This window comes from Dermacentor variabilis, chromosome 6 (genome assembly GCF_050947875.1).
Source record: "Dermacentor variabilis isolate Ectoservices chromosome 6, ASM5094787v1, whole genome shotgun sequence".
Classification (NCBI taxonomy): domain Eukaryota; kingdom Metazoa; phylum Arthropoda; class Arachnida; order Ixodida; family Ixodidae; genus Dermacentor; species Dermacentor variabilis.
Window position 1 is genome coordinate 193,104,045 of NC_134573.1, and position 21,139 is coordinate 193,125,183.

At 44.5% G+C, this 21,139-nt stretch overlaps 1 protein-coding gene across 5 annotated transcripts in view; it reads left to right on the forward strand.

The window, feature by feature from the left end:
- Positions 1–1,205: 1,205 nt before the first annotated feature.
- Positions 1,206–21,139, forward strand: part of jar (Myosin heavy chain 95F jaguar) — a 195,068-nt gene continuing 175,134 nt past the window's right edge. For 2 of the 5 annotated variants that reach the window (XM_075697232.1, XM_075697235.1), the window contains exons 1-5: positions 1,227–1,352; positions 5,405–5,563; positions 13,402–13,471; positions 19,258–19,331; positions 19,714–19,843. In XM_075697232.1, coding sequence (XP_075553347.1) covers positions 1,236–1,352; positions 5,405–5,563; positions 13,402–13,471; positions 19,258–19,331; positions 19,714–19,843 — 550 coding nt within the window. In that variant the 5' untranslated portion in view covers positions 1,227–1,235. Of the gene's footprint in view, positions 1,353–1,718; positions 1,782–5,404; positions 5,564–13,401; positions 13,472–19,257; positions 19,332–19,713; positions 19,844–21,139 lie in introns of those variants that run through there. The other 3 variants (XM_075697233.1, XM_075697236.1, XM_075697234.1) reach the window with 3 other exon arrangements.

Sequence of the window (21,139 nt, forward strand, 5' to 3'; positions counted from 1 at the left end):
GCAAAACATTGTGCGCGGACATGCATCCAGACGCGCAGTCGGTCGCTGCAAACCCCTGCGATCGCTGCATTGAGGCTTCATTCTGTTATGCCCCATTTGGTTATACAGACAGCTCACTATAAGAACATATTTCGCATAGTTTACTTACAGAGTTTGCCTACCTTTCACGCAACAAGCCGGTTCGGGAGACTCCATTGCGGCGACCGCGCGTAGTGGCGTTCACTTGCGTATTCGCTAAAGAGATAGCGTCTGTAAACGATTATGTGCTTTCAGTTTACCCAAGACTATTATATCGACAGTCAAAAACTTCCCTCGTTTTGAGAGTACCTACATAAATGTCCAGGAGGGCTGCCGTGTTGTGTTATTATTGAGCGCCGTAAGCGAAACTTATGAGGAGCGCGCCGCGTGATCCCTCATACTACGCAAGGGAGGCGCTTCCGACGGATGGCGACTAGAGTAACTCCTCGCCCCCAATACGTCGTATCCTTAGATTTACCTAGAAGTACACTCGTCATAAACATCTCTTCGCGCCGCGCAGTTAATGAACCTAGTTTATTTCACTATAATATTGTTTTCTTTGATCATTGTCCCTGATCAATATTCCACCAACAAGAAAAGGACGTCAGATGATACGATATCAATAACGTTCTCTTACGTAGCTTCATGTTGCAGATAGGCGGCCTCTGTGGCAAAAGTTAGGTTTTACATTTAGAAAACAATGTTAAAAACAGCAATTCACCTGGCTAAAACTACAATTGGTACCAGATGACAACAGTCGCGGGCGCACCAATTCAAGTGAAGCCATAAAAAAATTTACTGCACATACTTTTTGCAAGAAAAGCTGGTCGTCCATCAGCGTCCTCGCAACGAACGCGCGCTCGCTAGCAGACGACGCAGTAGCGAACGACAGCAAAATTGTGGACGTCGTGCTGTATAATATATATATACGTGGCAAAAATTTGTTAATCAAAATTTGCAGCGGAAATAAAGCACTATTGTAAGAGCTCACGCGCGCAATCGGTCTCAGGGCCCGCTGCGAAATTACGTCGAATATGCCACGAAGCGCGTCTCCACACCTATCCAGTTAATAGAGGGACCTTATATTTAATTCGCTCGCAGCGCCCTCGCAAACTTTTTCCACACGCGGCGCCTCAGCGAGAGAGCGGCGTTTTCCACTGGACCATACTTTAGCTAGTAAACTCTAGCCCACAGCAAGCAAGTTGGTTTTTCATTCTATGCGTCAAGCCCAATCCACGCGAGCGCTTGTCCGTACGTCCATTTGTTGTTCGTCTGCCTTCGGCAGCAATCGTTCATCAGTTGTGGCCGCTGTGGCTTCTGCGACTAGCGCTGTGGTGAGTAAATATATATGAAACTTTCATTCTTGAGCTTCTTTCGTGCTTAATGTTTGCGGATATGGCATTGCCTTTTTCCTTTTTTTTTTTGTATCCGGTTACGGTTTGCACCGTTGGCCTTCCTACGTGCGGTCGCCTAAATAACGAGAAAAAAAGAATAGCAAGAAGTTAACTGTTGCCATTTAACAAACCATTTTCGCATTAGTATTTGTGATTCACTCGTAGAACTCTGTGCAGAGTGTATCAGTTGGTAGCGTAGGTGAAGGAACAACTAAATCGAGCAGCGTGCTACACGCTACTGCACGATGCCATGTCTCCAATGGTGCGGGCATATTTTTGTCGCTGCTAAAACAAGAAATGCTGAACGGCGTTTAGCAAGAGATGTCCCGGGCATTTGAAAAGGGAGTGATGGGAACGGATCGCCCCGGGGTTGGTATATTGCACACTTGCGTAAAAGCGAGGCTGACATACTCCCGCACGCTACAGGTGGAAGCGTGTTTGGGCTGGGGTGGCTTGACGGAGCGCTCCGTTGACGCGTTCTGCAGGTGCTAATGCTCTGTGGCGCAGTGCCGTGGCCTTCTGTTATTGTAGCTAGCACATTCGTGCATGTGTTTATTTCGCCGAAGAAGCCTAGACTAGCGGCGTTACAGACGCCCCGCGGATTTTCGTTTCCTTCGTGTCTATGATGTAGCGTCACGCATGGAAGGCACGCGCATTCTGCGAACGGCGACGGGTAGCAGACAAAGCTGCGTGGCTGAGTAGTGAACGGCACGATTCATTCGAGTCCGTTTACTGTCGTCGCGGCGAAGGGGCTGCTCTTTATGTGGTAATACCCATGGTCTGTGATCCGGGCGACGTGCCATTCGCCGCCAGCTATATCACTTCCGACTTGCGATCATTATTAAAGATCGGGAGCAAGGTTGCGCGTGTCGGGAAAGAAGTTCGCGGCGGGGCTTTTCTGCAGCGGGGATCTTCTACTTAATCCACACCGCCGCGCAGTTGAGCGCGCGTTTACGTTGCGAGACGCTTGTTTAGACCACAGGGGGTCAACAACGTTTGTGCGACTAGCACCCATATGTTAGCGCGTCTCGAAACACTCGAACGGCCATGTAATGCTGTCTTTGCGTCACTGCTACTGATAGTAACTGCGTAAGCAAAGATAGCCGCCTGAAAACTTGTCGAGCGGTACCGCCTGCTCGGTAGTCGCCCAAAACAAGCGGAGTAAGTGTATTTGTTCCAAATTTGTCGTTTCAGTCAAAACAACAATTGTACATTGCTGTTTCATACGTTTTTTTGGAAGACAACGGCAGTTGATTAAAAAAGAAGGAAAATGTAGAAAACCAGTTTTGAGATGTTGCCTTTAGTTGAAGCAGTGACGTTGCACTTGGAGTTCAGTATTATGTCCTGAATTACTTTAACGGAGCATGTGTAACTCTTTCTGTGCCATTTTTCTTTTTTTTTTTTTAGGGAGGGGGTAGAATAGCACCAAAATTTCTAAGATTTCTTTATTACTGATTCATTGTGAATGGCTTTCATTATTTCATTTCTTATTTTCTGCATGTTACTCAATTCTTTGATGTTAGTGAGTTGCATATAACTATGGCCACACAAACAGGGAATATAATGAAGCTCGATATTTTTCAATTGTCAATCACATGCTATTGTGGTCCTCCATGCATTCCATTATTCTTGCCACTGTGAGGAAGGGAAATTACTGGGGTGCTGACAGCAAAGCGTTTTTGCCAAGCTGTGTCAACTGGATAGAGACCGCCAGAGGCCCAAACTCTTCCCTGCAATCATCAGCACTAAGTTGCAGCTCCAAACACAACTCCTTGCAGCTTTCCAGGACTTAATTGTTTACTTGCAAGGTGAAGAAACGTCCAAATAGACCACGATTCTGGCATTGAAAAAGGCGGCCATCATTGCTACAGCCACCTAACTTTACTCTGTCATTTAAAACCGAGGGGACCCAGATATTCGCTGTGTTTCCACCAACTGCAACTGCAAAAAGATAACTTTCCTAGAAAGCTGGCTCCATATAGAAGCACAGAATTTGTATCAAAACGATAAAACGACTTCCACTCACCTGTGGCACTTGGTAAAGGAAAGGAAATCTCTATAGACCATGAGAAATGTGACATCACTAGCATGTATTGAAGAAAACGTCTCGACGTCCTTGGCACGGAAAGGGTTAATGTTCTGGGCTATGCTTGTGTGTTTTGACATCAACATAATTTTCTCAATTCATTCATGTTGTATGTGAATGTAACCCACATTTTTCATGCACATGCGGGCCTGTTGCTGCTAGTGACCTTTCTTATGACTGAAAGTCATCAGCTAAAGTTCTGTGCAGTGGTCCATGTGCATTGGGGGTTTCCTTTGTTGCACAGAACTCATAGTATATTGGGTCACAGATGAATGTTGAGAAGCATTTCGCACCTGAATTCAGATATAATCTTAATGCATTAAATTTGATGTTGGATCTCCATTCTCCACACTTGTTCCTGGAGGCACACTCTTTTTGATCACTATACCGATGTCACCCCAAACATGTTTGAAGTTCCCAGTGTAGAGTCGCCTTGTAAGTTCCTTGTTCAATGCTGCATTCCAGTGGGAGTGGAATGCACTTGCGTACCGGGCATTTGGTGCACCAGTTCAAAGAGCTACAGGTGGTCATAGTTCATGGGGATGCTACAGCACCCGCTTGTGTTTGGCTTCACGTCAAGCTCCATGGATAGAATAATCACATTTTAGTGGTAATTATTAATGGAGAGCGCCTTTTGGAACTTGGTATTGCTGCAGCAAAAGCATCCGCAATAGCTCACCATCATTTGGCACAGTGTTTCTTTAACAGCTTGCAGAGGGTATAAAATTATTATGTAAGGTTTGGAACCGCTTGATACTTCAGATAAACTGTCCACAGCTGCAGACAGGCTGCACCCATTTGGGCGTGTCTGTTTCCTATGGGCCAAGAAATGTTTTTTATTGCTGAAGTGAAAACACTTTCACAGCTGCTATTTCAGCATGTCGTCTTTGTTGGGCAGGGCTTCCTGTGGGAGTGTTTTGAATGCAATAATGTCCTGGAAAAGAAAGTTTTGAATCATCCCTCAGCATGAAAAGATGAAGTTACCCTGTTCTCAGAAACTGGAATTGAAACTGAAGTGAACCGGTAGTTAAGGCAGTCCTTATTCCTAGAAAGTGGCAGTGGAACATCAACAAAACAATCGCACAAGTTTTTTTCTGGTCCTTTATATTTAAGTGATAGCACATTGGCTTGTTGACAGGAAATGAAAGAAAGACTGAAGTTGTAAGGTATCCCGCATTGGCACTGCCCAAGTTCCACCAACGGAGCAAGTGATGCAAGCCACAATCTTGTAGCACCAAACGGAGAAAATAAAACCAACTGTGGCATCAGGGTGTGACCTCTGCACAATAGTAAGACACATCGGAAAGCATGCGATATTAGCTGGGCATGTCCAGTCTACATTTTTAATTTAGTACATGGAAATTACATGTGTCGGTCTTCAGCCTGCGGGAACATTGTACCGCTGCTTAGCTTTCAAGGTTAAAGGGTTCGTTTCCTGTGAATAAGAAGAATTGTAGTTTGTTGTCGTCAAGCATCAGTCTCGCCTCCATTACAGATCTTGCTAAAGAAAAAATTGTCATCCACCCACCAAAGCGTTGCACAGAGCGACAAAGGAAACCTCTACAGATTTCTAAGAAACAAATCTTTGCCATTAAAAGAAAAATTTGTCTGTCTGGGGAATCAAACTGTTCTATGGTTTGATTATAAGTAAAACTTTGAAAATTCTAATTTATAAAATTGGAGGCCTTTTTTATCTTTCTCTCTCTCTCTCTCTTTCTGTCTTTTTTTTTTCTAAGAAAGCACATGTAAAATCTGTTGTATGAAAATATGCAAAAATATGTTGCAACATTTTGTTATCTTTTAATCTGTACAGCAACCATTTCTCTCATTTCTTGAGTGCATGTAGTTTGTCCAGCGGCTTGCATCTCATCACTTACAAATCGTCGTGGTTTCAAAGTTTGCGAAGCTGCTTTCTTTTGGCATACAGCTGCCACCTGTGGGCACCATGCTGGCTGTGGATTCTGGCCTGGTGTGGGCCCCTGATGAGCAGGAGGGCTTCAAGCTGGGACGGATCGTCGACATTGGCGGCGAAACAGTCACAGTCCTTCTTAATGGTGGCACTCAGGTGAGCATGCACTTTCAGCGACTTCTGTGGCTTACCACAATGGGAATGTAGTACTCAATATGAAGAGATTCAGCAAAGCTAGGCAAGCAGTTTGACAAAATGTAATTCAAAAGTGCACTTTTTTGTGTGTGTGTGGCTGAGCATTTTTTCCTGGGAGACCAAACAACTTGGATTTGGCATATTAGCAATCCTAAAGCTCATCCTGGTAAAGGTATGCCTGCGAGACCAGCTTTTCTGTCTTTCGCCAGTAGTCTGTGTTTATATCGGTTTCATTCTGTGTGCTGTCATGATATTTCTCATTTAATCATTGCTGCTGGTAATGTTTCGGTCTCTGCACACCAGCCCAGCATTCCTTTGAGTGTTGCAGGGCACACTTGAGCAGAAGCTTTAGCTCCCAAGGCAACTCAGATGCTGCCTATTAAAATGCATGTAGAATGCAGAAATGCTTTTATGAGGCAACCTCTGGACAGATTTGAATAAAATTTGTTGCACTTAAGAAAGAATGTTAAGTTCTAGTGACTGTAGAAAACAGAATTGTGATTTAGACCTTGGATAGTTTTAAAAATATTTGTATAAAAAAGTATAGAAGCATAAGGTTTACAAATCCGTAACCTTGTACCAAAAAGCAGGTGTCACAGTTCCGTCAGCTGTATCCGTTAGAGCATCTGAAGCAGACTAATTTGACGTACAGTTAAACCTTGATATAACAAAGTAGGAAAATTAGCACTTTGCTTTGTTATATCGAAATTTCGTTGCATTGAAATTAGACCTTTTTTGCAAATAAGTACAGTCGCCAATCGATTTTTCTTACACTCAAAGGGGCTGCAGAATTTTCCGAATAATCGGGCAATGTAAAAAAGCTAATTTAAATGTGGAAACAATTAATTTTGATAAATTTGAGAGTCCGCAACAAATAGTACGGTTTCATGCCACGTTGGCGATATGTTCATATCAGCAGTACGAATTAAGCGAAGCCAACCATGCTTTCGCATGCACTTTCACCCCCACGGTTGATAGCATCGCCCGCACTGGGTTGATGCTATCATGGAAAGTGCCGGTAGCGGGGAGTGAATGCTTCGTCTGCCTCTTGCTCAACAGGTCACCGAAACACCAGACTACGCAACCTTTCACACTAAATGCGTGGGAGGACAGCTTACATGATGCCACGCCGTCTCAGTACACCCACTATTTGGACATGTGGCATATTAGCTCTAAAGCAAGGTGCGCGGCTGTGTATGTGCTCAGCCGCGCTTACAGCCATATGCAGTCACGGCCGAAAAGTGCGCTGGAAATCGCGATATGCACCAACTTTCCCTGCCCCCACCCCTCGGCCCGCACCCCACTCCTCGTGTGCGCTTGATCACATTAGAGAGTTTTCGAATAAGGGCCCCAAACGTTTTGGGCCCCATCAAAATAGTGTCGGAAGCCGCTGCGCATGCGCAAGACCCAAACTGTGTTTTGGTTTTGCATCGGGCACGCTATTTCACTGATTTAGCAGAAGCCCCAAACGCTGCCCCAAAAGCTTTGCGTCAACATGCAGGGTGGCACCCATCAAAGCGAAGGCTCTAACCAAGCGCCAAACTGGGCTCGATTCGTGCTAATGCGTGAAGTTCGCAAGCTAGGCGAAGTGACTGCGATCCTCGCTTTCTTTCCACTAGCGTGCGTTATGAAGATTGATTCATTAGATGCCGCTGATTCCAAATTCGATTGTTGATTTCATGGCTTGTAGGCTCAACATGGCTTAACTTGGCTGGTGAAGGCACGTAAATTTGGTTACTCAAAACTAACCGCAAGTAATTGCTTTCTCCCAATAGAATAACTTCTAAGTTGTGATTAAATGCAGAAACACGTATGTCAAAATTACTCTTCTTATTATAAAATGGTATATCTTATTTTCACATATATACGGTAATAGCTTTTTTTTGACACTGTAATGGCGCTGCAAGTGCAAGGCGCTATCCGCAAACGCAGAGCCCTATTCTAAAACTCATCACTCATTCGTGCCACACGCTAACACCCGCAAAGCTCCTTAGGGCCCCAAACTTTTGGTGCCCCTATTCTGAAACTCTCTATTACCGCAATCTCCATCCTCTCTTTCCCTTTGCTCACGCGGGGATGTGGCACTCGTGCACGAAGCCATCATCTTTCTTTCTCGCATTGCACACTTTCACTCTCACCTAAAGCATAAAGTGCGCGGGGCATGATGGGATCTTGCCACACTTGCACATTACATGGAACATGATGCAGCTTCACTTCAGGAGTTCCTCCTGGCGCGCCGTGCAATTTGATAGGTGCATTTGCATGCAGCTGATTGTAATTCAACCATTTGATCATCTGCATCTGCAGAAGTTTCTATTTCTTGTCTTGGCATTCCTTTGCTGCGGAAGCAAAATTTCGTTATATTGAAATTGCATACATTGACACTTCATTATATTGAGGTTCTAATTACATGGTGTTCTGTAGAGAAGAGGTTATGAAAAGTTAATATAGAGAATTTCGTTATATTGCACTTCTTTATATCGAGGTTTAAGTGTATCAATTTATGCTTACATTAATTTGCTACAATGTTGCAAGAGCAGTTGACCAGAAGGCCTATGGCAGTCTGGTGGAAAAGATTCATTCTGAACCTGGAACACCTGTGCTGCCCTTGTGCTTGGTATGGTGGCTGTGTCACTCTGCTGCTGAACATGGTGTCATAGATTCAGTTCGTGACTGCAAAGATAGCATTTTAGAGGGGGGAAGAATACAAAAAAATGCTTTTGTACCGAGCTTTAATTGCATGCTAAAAGAATCCCAGGTGGTTGAAATTGATCGAGAGTCTCAGCCTGCAAGTTGATTTGCACCAAAGAACATAAAATTAAGCATATTAGTAAATCATACTTCCGCAGTAGCAAACTGGCCACTCCTACCATGAGTGGAGGCTCGGTAAGACACAACAATGATACAGGTGGTGACACCATCCTTGTAGGTTCCCTGAAACAAACTTCATCGTACTGCTGTCCAGACATAGAGAGCATCTTTCACAATGCTGTTCTCACGTGAGTCTTACGTCAGCATGCCTTACTAAAAGACCTACAAGTGGTTAAATGGGCACTGCAAAAGATTCGCAGTCCTTAGTAAATGCTGCCATGAACATACAAACTTATTCCGCCGCTTGCAGCAGGAAGCTCACCACCTCATGAGTTGCTTTATCTTTCTACTATGGCTTTCCAATCCCCTCTATTATGCCTCGCCTATGACATTGTAGACCTGCCGAACAACCCATAGACATCACTCATTGCATGATTGTTCATAATCATAAGTCTAGAGCAAAAGCTTGAGCACAGGCACACCCCTCCATCTTCTAGCAAATGGTCTTTCACTGTTCCTTTGTCGTTCTTGGGCACTTTTGTCAGATGCCATTCCCTTAGGGTTACCATAAGTGTGCCACAAAGGAAAGATGTAATAGGTGGGCCATTGCTATCATAGGAGGAATGAGGAACATAAACATTTTTATAGCTATATTATTACTTAGTTTTTTTCAAAAATTTCTGTGAGCATATCAATTGGAAGGCATTGCACTCACTCCAACCTGTTCTCAGTTTTGCTCACTAAAAGATGTCATGGAGCACTATGTTGCAAGGCTCCTTTAAAGAGCAACTTCCAGCTATTTTTTGTACCATATCAATGTAATGACAAATTTATGTTCCTGGGACACCTGCTGTCACGTGTCTGACAATTTCTCCACAAATTCAAAAACACTTTTAAGTAAGCAAGAAAGGGCTAAAACTAAATCTTGCCATGCAGTTGAGCGAACCCGTTCATATGATATAAACAGGGGCACGCCAGCATGGCGAACGAAAGCACCAAAGCGCAGACGCTCCGCTGATGCGTGACTGCACTAGACCATAGTCTTCGAGTGACAAATGTCAGCTGCACCAGCTTTTCAGAGCTGTAAAACAGTGACAGCTGTGATTCCAACGAATTTAATAGCCATGGATTGCCATCATTTGCATTTGGCCCACCACCACAAGAACCAATCCCTAGTACAACACTCATCACGCTGGAACATGAAGACCGAGGGTAACCTTAACAATAATTTGATATGTGCTGCTTGCTATTTTAGACGTTTTGCCCTTTCTCAAGGATGTTTCGCATGCTGACTATAAGAGGTCATGGAGCACTGCTTTCTTCACTTTTATGTCGATTTATAAATCGTACGATTCTCCCAGAAGAACGCTGCTGATATTCCAAAGTACCGACCAGTGCATTTGCTTACATCGGCATGGTACAGTGGCCGCTGATCATTCGCTTGATGTATAGTGCATGCTGTGTATCAGTGGCATCAAATAATCTCAGAGCATAGCCAAACACATAAATTTTGTGCGTGTAAACATTGTCACATCCTCTGAGCCAAATGACAGTGTTTTTTTTTTTTTCTTCTACTCCTCGTCGGCACAGGCATAGAGGGTGGAGTTGGCGCAGTTTCAACAAGTAAATCGTCACCTGAACTGTGTCGATATTCAACACATAAATGAACACATGCTGGATGTGCAAAGCCAACACTGTAGGGCTCACACGGGAATGCTTAGAGTGGCTTGCCAAAGTTCACTTGTCTTACGTTTTGGACATGGTTGGTGCTGGGTTAACTACTTCAGCTTCGTTTTCAAGGAGGTGTTGGCAAAATGGCTGATGACCATGTCATGTCGATGCCAACAAGTATTGCTATTTCCTCTAAACTCTGCAGTCAGATTAGCATGCAGTTGTGGAAGCAGAGTCCAAATTATTGAATGGTGTGCCTTAATCTGTCCGAAATTTCAGTCATCCTTACACATTAAAGGAACACTAAAGGTAAATAATAAGTCAAGTTAAAGTGATAGATTAGGGCTTGAGAACCTCTAAGCCGTCAATGTTATTGCGAACGCAGCCTTTGTAATCAAGAAATTGAGCTAAATGCAGGACACGATTAGAGACTCCCCCGGGACATTCAAGTATTTGCCCAATGACGAAAGCACTCTTCATTTATATTTTGTCACTGGTGCTTAACCACTCGTTATAAAAACATCATTGGATTGCATTATAAGACGAAAGAAAATGCTACTTGTCCAGTTCTATTTAATTTTTAGAAAAAACTCTTTGGCCTTACCCTTGACGACGACGCAGGCAATCGGACGGTTTAGTTATCGCTCTACTCTGCACTGCCCGTGCTTTTGCGTTTCATTAGTTTCGTTATTGCGTAGTGCTGCACTGGTTTTTCTAGCTCGTGAAACTCGCATTAACTGCCAGTAGCGGAGAATCCCACTTCCATGTGGTGTCATAGGATGCTCGAACGGTCCATGCCACTTGACCAAAAGCAGCTGCAGTGGCTAATCCACCATGCTTTGTCTTGGCTCAGTTTCCCCGTGGCAGCACATTTGCATTTTGTGCAAAGAACTAGCGCCATCTGTCGGGTGCCATTTTACTAGTGTGCTAGAATGGAGGAATGGGTCCAGGGGACACCTTGGCAAGCGCTGAGGGTGATGCAAAAGATGCTGAAATTGCGGCGACACTGCCGTCACTTTGTCCTGAAGCTTCGGCTGTTTTGGCAGCACCCATTGGCTGAGGCGAGTATGCGGGTTGAGTAGCTGTTGCTGCTCAGTGCACTGTGGTTCTTGCGTTGTTTGCATAATTTTTGTCTCTTTTTCCATTTTGTTGACTACAGGTTGGTGGGGAATACAATCATGGTTTCTGGCACCAAGTATCAAAACTATATGCAGCAGATTGAAGTGGCTTTCAAAGCTCCATGCAGCTGCGATAGGGTCTCCGATGCGACAATGGTCTGGCTGGCACGGGGCCGCTCATTTGGGCGAAGGAGACGGTGGCGCCACCAACTTTTCCATAGAAAAGCCTCAGTGGGGAGCCTGTGCTGGACTCGCTCCCCCCATGTAGTACACTAGTTTTACTCACCAACGGCAGCAGTGGGTGGTGATGGCGTATGCAACATTGCCACTCCCTGGTTGGGTGGCGGGAGATTTGAATTGCGATAAAGGTATTCGGAATCTTCATATGCAATTTTCTCATAAACTAAGTCGTAAACTAATACATGGTATTTGCCTTAAATGTCCCTTTAACTTCATGGGCCAGTAATGGTGCTGTGAAGTAGTCTGATCGAGCTTGTCTGAATTATTGGTGTCCGAATGATCAGTTGGGGTCAGTTGTTAAAGGGACACTAAAGGCAAGTATAAAGTCAAGCTAAAGTGACAGATTAGTGCTTGGGAATCTGTAAGGTGTCAATATTATTGTGAACAAGGCCTTGGTAATAGAGAAACTGAGGTACATGCAGGACATGATTAGAGACTTCCCCGGGACGTTCAAGCACTTGCCCGATGACAAAAGCACTCCTCAGTTAAATTCTGTCGCTAGTACTCAACCCCTCGTTGCAAAAACATCATTGTATTGTATTAGAAGACAAAATAAAATGCTACTTATCCAGTTCTATTTCATTTTTAGAAAAAAGAACTAATTGAAATTACTTTTGACAACGACACGGGAGGTCAAAAGGTTTCATTTTCGCTCGACTCTGCGCCGCGTACGCATTCGCGTTTCAGCAGTTTTGTTATCGCATAGTGCTGCGCTGGTTTTGCTGGCTCGCGAAACTCGCACGAACTGCAAGTAGCAGAGAATTCAACTTCTGTGTGATGCCACGGGATGCCCGAACGGTCTACGCTACTTGACCAAAAAGCAGCTGCAGCGGCAAATCCACCGATCTGTCTTGGCTCGGTGCCACTGTCTGTCGGGCGCTGTTTTACTCACTGATGGTAGCAAAGGGCGGTGATGGCTTATGCAATGTCGCCACTTCCCCAGTTGTGTGGCGGGAGATCTGAATTTCGAAAAAGGTATTCGGATCCTTCAGATGCAATTTTCTCATAAACTAAGCCTTTTCTTGGCACAAAACAAGCATTGCGAGGTTTCTGGAATGGTATTTAGACAGTCCATGTCGACTTCTTATTTGTCTTTAGTGTCCCTTTAATCAGCCAGTCGGTGAGCAGAGGCTTCAGCATTACGAGAAAAAGCAGACCCTTGAATAGCTCCTGTTGTCTAAAACAATGCTTGAGCATTACCAGGGGTTGATTAAAGCTTGCCTTACTTGGGATAACTTTCACAACATTGAGTCTGGACAGGCATTTCTGGCTAATGCTAACTCTAGCCTTACTGAAAACATGGCTAAGCTGGCAGCTGTCAATTATAAAAAAATTTTAAGATGTAAAAGGCAACCTCTGAGAAGATTCATTGAATTTGGAATAAACATGTTGCGGCATGCTTCGTGAACAGGCTTGTTTTCTTCAACTAAGTTAAAGGGATATTCTTATTTAGGTTTCCCTTTGTTGTATTTAGAGGCAGAGCAACATTGTTTTACGGCAAGCAAATACTTTCTGGAATGAAACTTGTCATTGTGAAGTGTTCTAAAGTGCCTTGGAAATGTCCTGCAGTTGGCATTTATTTGCTCCATAGTACTCCGAAATCTGTCTTTAATGTGTTCTAATCTGCTCCAAAATTTGTTCCAAATCTAAGTTCGTCAGTGGTACCACTGATATACTAGGTATTATTTAAAGAAAGAGTATTGCACCATGGCAGTTGGTTTAATACTTCCTTTAGTCCCCTTGATCCACCTGGTGGACCTTGCTCTGTCAGGGCCTTGGTGAATGGTTGGTGCTGAATTTCATGTAGCCCAGCCTTAACATTCATCAAATTGAAAGGAATATTGAAAAAAGTGAATGACAAATATTTGGTTCACAAATCTAGCCATTGAGGAATTGTTGTGATCCTTAAGGCAGTATGACTATGCAGGAGATATATGTTTGCTATTTCTTCATTTTCAGCTTATTACAGCACCATATAGAAGTGTCCATGCTGCTGAAGAGGACCCAAATAAGGATGTTGATGACAACTGTATGTTGGCCACTGTTATTTTTTTTTTCCTTTCCTCACCTCTCCTTTTTCTATTTTTATATAAGACGAATAAATAAACACTTGGTGCAACAACCCTCAGGTGTCCCAGCTATGAAGGATTAGCCATTCTTGTGACATGAAATTTGTGAATTGCATTGCCATGACCGGCCTTCATTATAGTACATACTAGTAGGTTGCTGAAAATGCTGAAATCGCCATAAATGTCTACAAGGTGTCTCTACGGCAGCTGAGATGTGAGGGTCATAAGGCAAGCGTCTGTGCAAGCTTTACTTTTGAATTTGAACTTTCTCCCACTCCAGTCTGTTACCTTTGGCCGCAAACAAGCACTGGGCCCATGCAGGCACCACAAAAAAATTTCAAATACAGTAATCGCTCGTTATAACGAAGTCAGGGGGACAGTGAAAAAATTTTTTATAAGTAGTAATTCGATATAAGCGGCCATTTGAGAAAAGCTAAAGCAGTCGAGCTTTAATTGCACGACAACTGTGATGAAGTCAAAATAGAATGTATTCAGTGAAGAAAAACTTTATTCAGGTGCAAGAAAGGCAGTGAGCTTTGGCTGTTCTTACCAGATGCGAGCAACCCCTGCTCTAACTTGACCAAGCATTGCACGAAGCTGTGGTCGCCGCTCATGCATTCAACATTATTTTGCAGCAGGCGTAGGTACTCCAGCGTCTGCACTATAGTCGGCACTTCACATTGCTCTTCGTCTGCCGGCTCTTCGTCCTCCTCGGGAGCCACCAACAGTGTCAAATCAGTATCTCCACATCCATCGCTGGGGCGACCACGGGAGCAGCAGCTTCAGCCAACGCGAATGTCTCAAAGTCGCCTTCTACCTCTTGGCCAGCAATTTTATCAACAGCCTCATACAGATCGCTGCAAAACCAGTCATCATCAGGCTGGTCATTGTCTGGGCCACTGACAATGGCATGGGAAAAGCTGGCGTGCACAAAGCAGTTGGTGACCTTCGAAGGTGCTAGTTCTTTCCATGAAAAGTTCAGCAAATGGATTGCACCAAGCAAATAAATGTTGTACTTCCTGCTGGCGGCATACGCTGTGAGCATGCACTGCAAAAAGGCCTTGTGGTACAACTTCCGGGTAGTCTCAATGACGCCCTGATCCATCGTTTGCAGTACTGCGGTTATGTTTGCAGGCAAAGATTTCCCGGTGGTCGCCTTGAGGTTGTCTATGTTCTCATGGCTCAGACAATTGTCAATTATAAAAAGCACTTCCGATTCTTTGCGTCGAACCGTCTATCCAGAAGACACACGTAGTCTTCAAAATATAGCAGCAGTCATCCATGCTCGTTTGTTATTTCTGTAGATGCATTCCTTGGGAATAGTTACATTTCGGAAGCACCGCGGCTTCTCTGCCTTCCCCAGTATCAACAAGGAAAGCTTGTCCTCGCCTGTTGCATTGGTACCAAACAGTACCATGACACACTCCTTGCTCTGTTTTCCTCTGGATGAGGATCCACCAGCGGTAGTGAATGTTCGGTAGCATCTTGTAGAAAAATGCAGCCTCATCTAGGTTGTAGATGTCTTTATCTTCATACTTTTCAAGTAGAGCTTGGAGCCAATGTTGGTGCCAAATGTCTATAGTGTCACGGTTCGCGGCTGCGCTTTCACCAACAATAGACTTCGAAGTCACGCCATGTCGTTGCTTGAACCACTCAAGCCAGCCATTGCTGCACTTGAAATCTTTGTGGCCCATTTGGAGGGTGAGAACTTCAGCCTTTGCAGTAAGTGCAGGCCCGTGTATGGGGAGATTTGCACTCCGGCCATGCTTCAGCCACTGTAGAAGTGCGCCTTCCACTTCAGGGTGTTTCGAATTGCGATTCCTCTTTCTCTTCACCGAGAAGTTCTTTTCGAAGCCATCCAGCACAGCTTCCTTGTTTTTCAATACAGTTGATAAAGTAGACGGCGGTATGCTGAATTCTTTCACGATGTTAATTTTCTGCCAACCTCCTTTTTCCACCTCTTTTATCATCAGAACTTTCCGCTCGAAAGTCTGACACTTTCGCTTGAAGTCTGACGGAGCCATTTATCACTGTAGACCACAAAAGCACACGCAATGCACGCCTAACAAAGCACCCTGAATAACACACGATCACATGGCCTGCAGCACGGATCCAAATGCACGCACAATTGGCACCAAAGTGACTGAATGCGGTGCACGATGCAGAAGGCAGAAGCTTCAAAATGTCATTGGGGCATCTCGCTTTCCTCGTCAGTGCATGCTGGTGATGGTGATGGTGACGGTTGCAATGGCGGGCCTGGCATCTGCTTCACGTATAGCGGAAGGAAAGCGATCGGAGTTGTGGAGACCAACAAGCAGGAACCGCAGAAGGGCATCCTTTGGTGGAAGATTATGCTCGGGAGGACAGGCCGGAAGAAGGCAGCTTTGGAGGAGCAGCGACATCAAAATTGGCAGCGAGGAGGCGAGAAGTTGACGTGAAGACGAATGAGGAGTGACTGACATCCAAGCGGCTTATAGACTGGCGAGCGAATGGGGAGGGGAAGGCAGTGGCCACCTTATAGGGGAAGTGCTGATCTCACAAAAGACTACAAGAGTATCGCACTGGAAAGTGCCGCAAATGCTGTGGCTCGAGTCTGAGGTTGCGTTTGTTGTCCTCAAAAAACTATTAGCCGCTCATTGTGGGTACACAGTGCGATCATGACAACTGAACGATTTTGCAGTAAGGGCTTTGCATAATCACTGGGCAATTTTTTCCCGAGGCATGCAGCCGTGAAGTTTGAAAAACTAGAGTTTTTCATTGCACCGTTGTCAATGACACTGCACTAATTCTGCGGTTGAAGTGTCAGTGTTTTCGCACTGTCGCGTCCGCACCATTGACAAACGTCTCGGAACAAAATTCAGTGACCCTACCACACATGTAGACCGTTTGTCTAAAGTCAGATGGCGCAAATCGAGCATGACCAGCTCAAGAAAATCGCCAGGGAAACACCAGCTTGTGTTGATGCGCCATGTCGACAACCTTATTCGCCGCTGGCGATGCTTGGATTTTTTGTTTTTGGCAAGTTGTCGGTTGATTTGCACCATCAAAAGTGCAGTGAAGTTAGGAGCGTTGTTTTATTGTGATGCAGGCCGATTATGGCATGCGGCGAGCAAATTTCTAGACCGGCTTCCCCAAAGTCGTCTTCCCGATTTGGTAACGTAGCTCCTCGCATCGAACATGACGCTTATAATCGGAGGGACACTTCTTTTGTGCTTTTCGGCACGTTTCAGCGCCAGAAGTGCTCTTTAGAGCAGTAAAACTTTGCTCTTCGATCGCACCCCATGGAATGCTACGGTGCAAGTCTGCCCATGGTCTTTTGGCCACTCGACATCCAAAAGACCGTAATTTTCTGGCATAGCAAAGCGTCAGGAAAACTTTATTTTTGTGTAGATTCTGTCCCGGGGGACACCAGCAATGTAATTGCGACAGAGATTAACGGTTTGGGCGCGCTGCACCATGGAATTTGACAGCTTCAGTTCACTCCGCAGTAAACAGCTGGGAGTGCGCGGATTCGCTTGGTACCCATTACTAGGCGGTCATGGGTCAAGGGTTTGGTCATTTTGTGGCCTGTTCTGTACCTGCATGAGCCTTATTCATTGGCGGTATTAATTTGGCACTGCATGTGAGAAGGGTCACCGCCGCCAAGTGGAGGCATCGCCACTGCTCGCCACTTCACTCTAAGCAGGTCAAGCTATTCGTGCGCTTCAAATAATGCAGCTTAAAATGCATGCATTTGAGTCAGGACTCGAATAAATTTCGAATAAAGCAATATTTCGAGTAAAGCGATTTCGTTATAACGAGAGATTACTTTTATTTTAGAGGCAGACTTAGTGAAAGAGTGCAAGACTTTGGCTCCACTGATTTTCCAAGATGTTGCCTGTTGAGTTGTAAAGCTACCCTGCCTGGTGACTTGATGGTGCCAGTGCATGAAACAGAAGTTTCAGGTATGGCTGAGTGTTCATGACTAAGTTTATGCAACAGTGGATATTTTAAGTGGTCAGTGTACAGCTATGCAACTTGCGTTTGGTGTTTCTCACTGAAGCCTGGCTTCTAAGGTGGTTAGTACAGTCAACTTCTATTAATTGCACCTTAATGGGACCAATATAGTTAATTGAAATATGTGCACTTTGAAATAAAAGAATGTTCAGGAAAAAATAACCAAGCACACTACCGCTTCAATTTGCAGTGTTTATCTGATTCCATTACACTCCTGTAGCTAACACACACCCAGCCTTTAATTCATAGCAGAAGAAAATGTGCACCGAAATCTGGGCACACCTGATTAGATTTTATTAAAAATAGCATGGGGGGGGGCCTGTGATTTTGGCAATCATAAATAAGATGAAGCTTGCAGAGTTTACTTTCACAGAATCAAATTTTATGTGGGACATAATGGTCAATCTGTAGAGCATGTGTCATTCCCCCCCCCCCCCCCCCCCCCCGTGCGGTTCATTGTATTTGATACTCCACATTTCTCAAACCCGCTGGTACAATTGCAAGTGAGACGGTGGCACATGCCTAGACTTGCTTCATCATCAATTCCTCCTGCAACTCACGCAGGACTCTGAAGCGCAGAAAGCTGAGTATTTGTTAGTTGCCACTGGCTTAGCAAAATAATAATTTAAAATTTTCTGCTTAATTAGGCCACGAAAGCAACATATATTGTTGCCATCCTTGCAAAAGCTTGTTCTACAGCCATTGTGTGGTGACAAGGGCAATAACACAGGCTCTGAGGGTAAGCTGTTGATAGCACTGTGAATGCAGTTTGTTTCATATCCTATTGTAACACACAGGCAATCCTTGGATCAGTTTTCTTGGAAAGAATGTGCACATTTGATGAGCTGCCGTTTTTGCTTAAGCTCAGCCAACAGTCAGAAAAAAAAAGATTGCCATTTTTGGTGGCAGACGGCATGTTTTCGATGCACTCGCTTTCCCCCTAAAGCAGAGACTGCACGTATGCTTGCGGATGCGTGCAAGCTCGCATCTACGTGTCTTGCGCCTGCTGCAACCTTGTGAGAAGCGTTTGCATCCACAGGAGACGTGCGCTCACAGGGCTCACTAATAGATGCCTTGGCAGATGCCATTTCTTACTTTGTTATTGACAGTGTTTCAGTATGCTTCAATATCTATAATCATAATTGTTACACATTTAGAGCCGGTAGATCACCGCAAAAAGGAAAGAAAAAGCACTTCCTTTCATGATATAAATCTGGCTCACTGAGAGTTGGTTGTACCACGTCGTAGCTACGCAGCCAGGAACGCCGGCACGCGGCAGCCCAAGCGCGCAATAACCGAGAGGAGCTGTTTACTGTGATGGTGTTGCATTTCACTGTGTGCGCGAGCTGTGCTGTGCCGTCTGTGTATGCGTGGGTGCGCCGAGGCAAGCTTGCGCGCATCCGCAAATGTATGTGTGTGCTTAATGACGCCAAGAAAAGAATGTATGACCATTGTTGGTCAGGATCAAATTAAATGAAAAAATTTAATCAAGCTGGAGTCAAATTAACAAGAGTCTACTGTATTTATATAGAGCTCCTCAGTTGCCTAATTTCTTCTCACATGCCATTATTCTGGTGCAACAAATATTCTGTAGTTAATCATTGAAATCTTTAATTGAACAATGTTTGATCAAAAGTTGGTAATCAAATGGCATGCTTCAGTTATGAAGTAGCAAGGCCTATGGCTTGAAATTCAGCATTGTGAGTCTTCGCACTAATTTTAGAATATCTGCACATTTTCTTTCATCCAGGTGCTCTGATCTACTTGAATGAGGCCACCCTGTTCAACAACATCAAAGTTCGTTACAACAAAGATAAAATTTATGCAAGTATCTGCATCTTCTTCTATTTAAATACCATGTTCACTCTTAACGAGCTGTCATTAGCAAGGTACACCCAGCTTGCATAGTAGAAAAGAGATAAAGGCAGAATTGTTGTGTGCACACTTTGTTTCTGTTTGCATGAGTTTTTTACAGCATGGTGCATTTGTGCATGAGAATAGTGCATGTCTGCGTTGGTTTAGTACAAGTGGGGTAAATTAACACTAAGGAACATGAGTACCTAAGAATCTTGTCTGGTATGTCTTTGTCTTGTTATGCAGCCGCACCCTCCTCAAACTTGCTGCTTTCTCATTAACATTCCTGCTGTATGTGTGATGGCTGGCAAATGTAGGTGGCAGTTTTCTCATAGGGTGCCTTGCTCCACAGACGTATGTGGCCAACATCCTGATTGCCGTGAACCCATACTTTGAGATGCCCCGGTTGTACTCGTCAGAGACAATTGGGAAGTATCAAGGAAAGTCCCTCGGTGTGCTGCCTCCCCATGTGTTTGCTATTGGTGAGTTAGACTTCTGTTGTGTACTACTTGCCTGTCAATCATGCTGGAGGATTAGTTGTTTTACATGTGAATTGCATCTTGTGTGCAATCAAATTTGAAGCCTATTTATTTAGTAAAATGGGCTGCTGGGCTAGTTGGCACATGTTCATAGCTGAAAATCAAGCACGGGACAAAGGAGACCACTAGACAGCTGCTCAACTCGCAGCTAGTTTAGTTTTCTGGAAAACATCCATATACAGTCTGTTAATTTGACCCTGACGAGACCAATGAAAACCATCTAATTATCTGGCAGGTCGAATTAAACAAGATGTAGGAAGAAAGTTGGTTTTGCCCGAAAGGTGAAGCATCGATTGCTATAGAAGATTATTGTACAGCTATATGAAGTAAGGATAGTAGTTTTATCGGCCGTATAAACTTATAAACATAGGCATACTAACTAAATTAACAAGCATGGTGTCACATAAACGTAAACATAAACAAATCTTACTCGATCACTTCAGAAACTGGCTGTCAAAATGCTGGCATGAGGAAACGCGGGAGCAGCAGCAAGCAAAGTGATATTCGTGCTGTCTATCGCTTCAACGCGAAGTGAGTGCCGAGAACACACAGCAGGCACAAAGGTACGAGCCGCAGATGCACCTAGACTGTACCCCCAATGCAGACCACTCTCAAGATGTGGCTGCGCGGCCGTGCGCAGCCACCACATGTGCACTTGCAGTCGGAGTATAGTGCCGCTCCCCTCCCTCTCGTCCCCCCAGTGCCTCGCAATTTTGGGGGCCTCGCGTGCGATGGAAGAGTGTGTGCTTCCTGCTCGCTTTATTCTCTTTAGCGCGGGTGAGATTGAGCAGCGATCATCAGCTCCCCTCACATGCTTTCACTTGCACATACAGCGTAGGGCTTTAGGCGACGGTTGTCACCCTTGGACTTTGTAGGGAACCTTATGCTAATGGCATCACCATTGGCAAAAATGCGCTTGGGAGTGTCCATATAATTGCTATCACAATAAAACACCAAAACACACCGCTGATTCATTTGGCTGTATTTGCCTGATACTAACGTGCCCTCGAATCAAATGCACGCCCACTTTCTGTGTGACCAAAGTAGAAAACTAATGTAGAAATGTCATTAAAGCTCCTAAACAAAGTAGGCATCTAACGCACACCCGATCTTTTAGCAAGAAAAATGGACAAGTGCCTAATATGTTGCACAATAGCAGCTGGTTTCTTTAATGTTAGCTTTGCCACAGTACAATAAAGTTATGCGGTAGAGCATACGAACATCGCAAAGGCAGTTTTG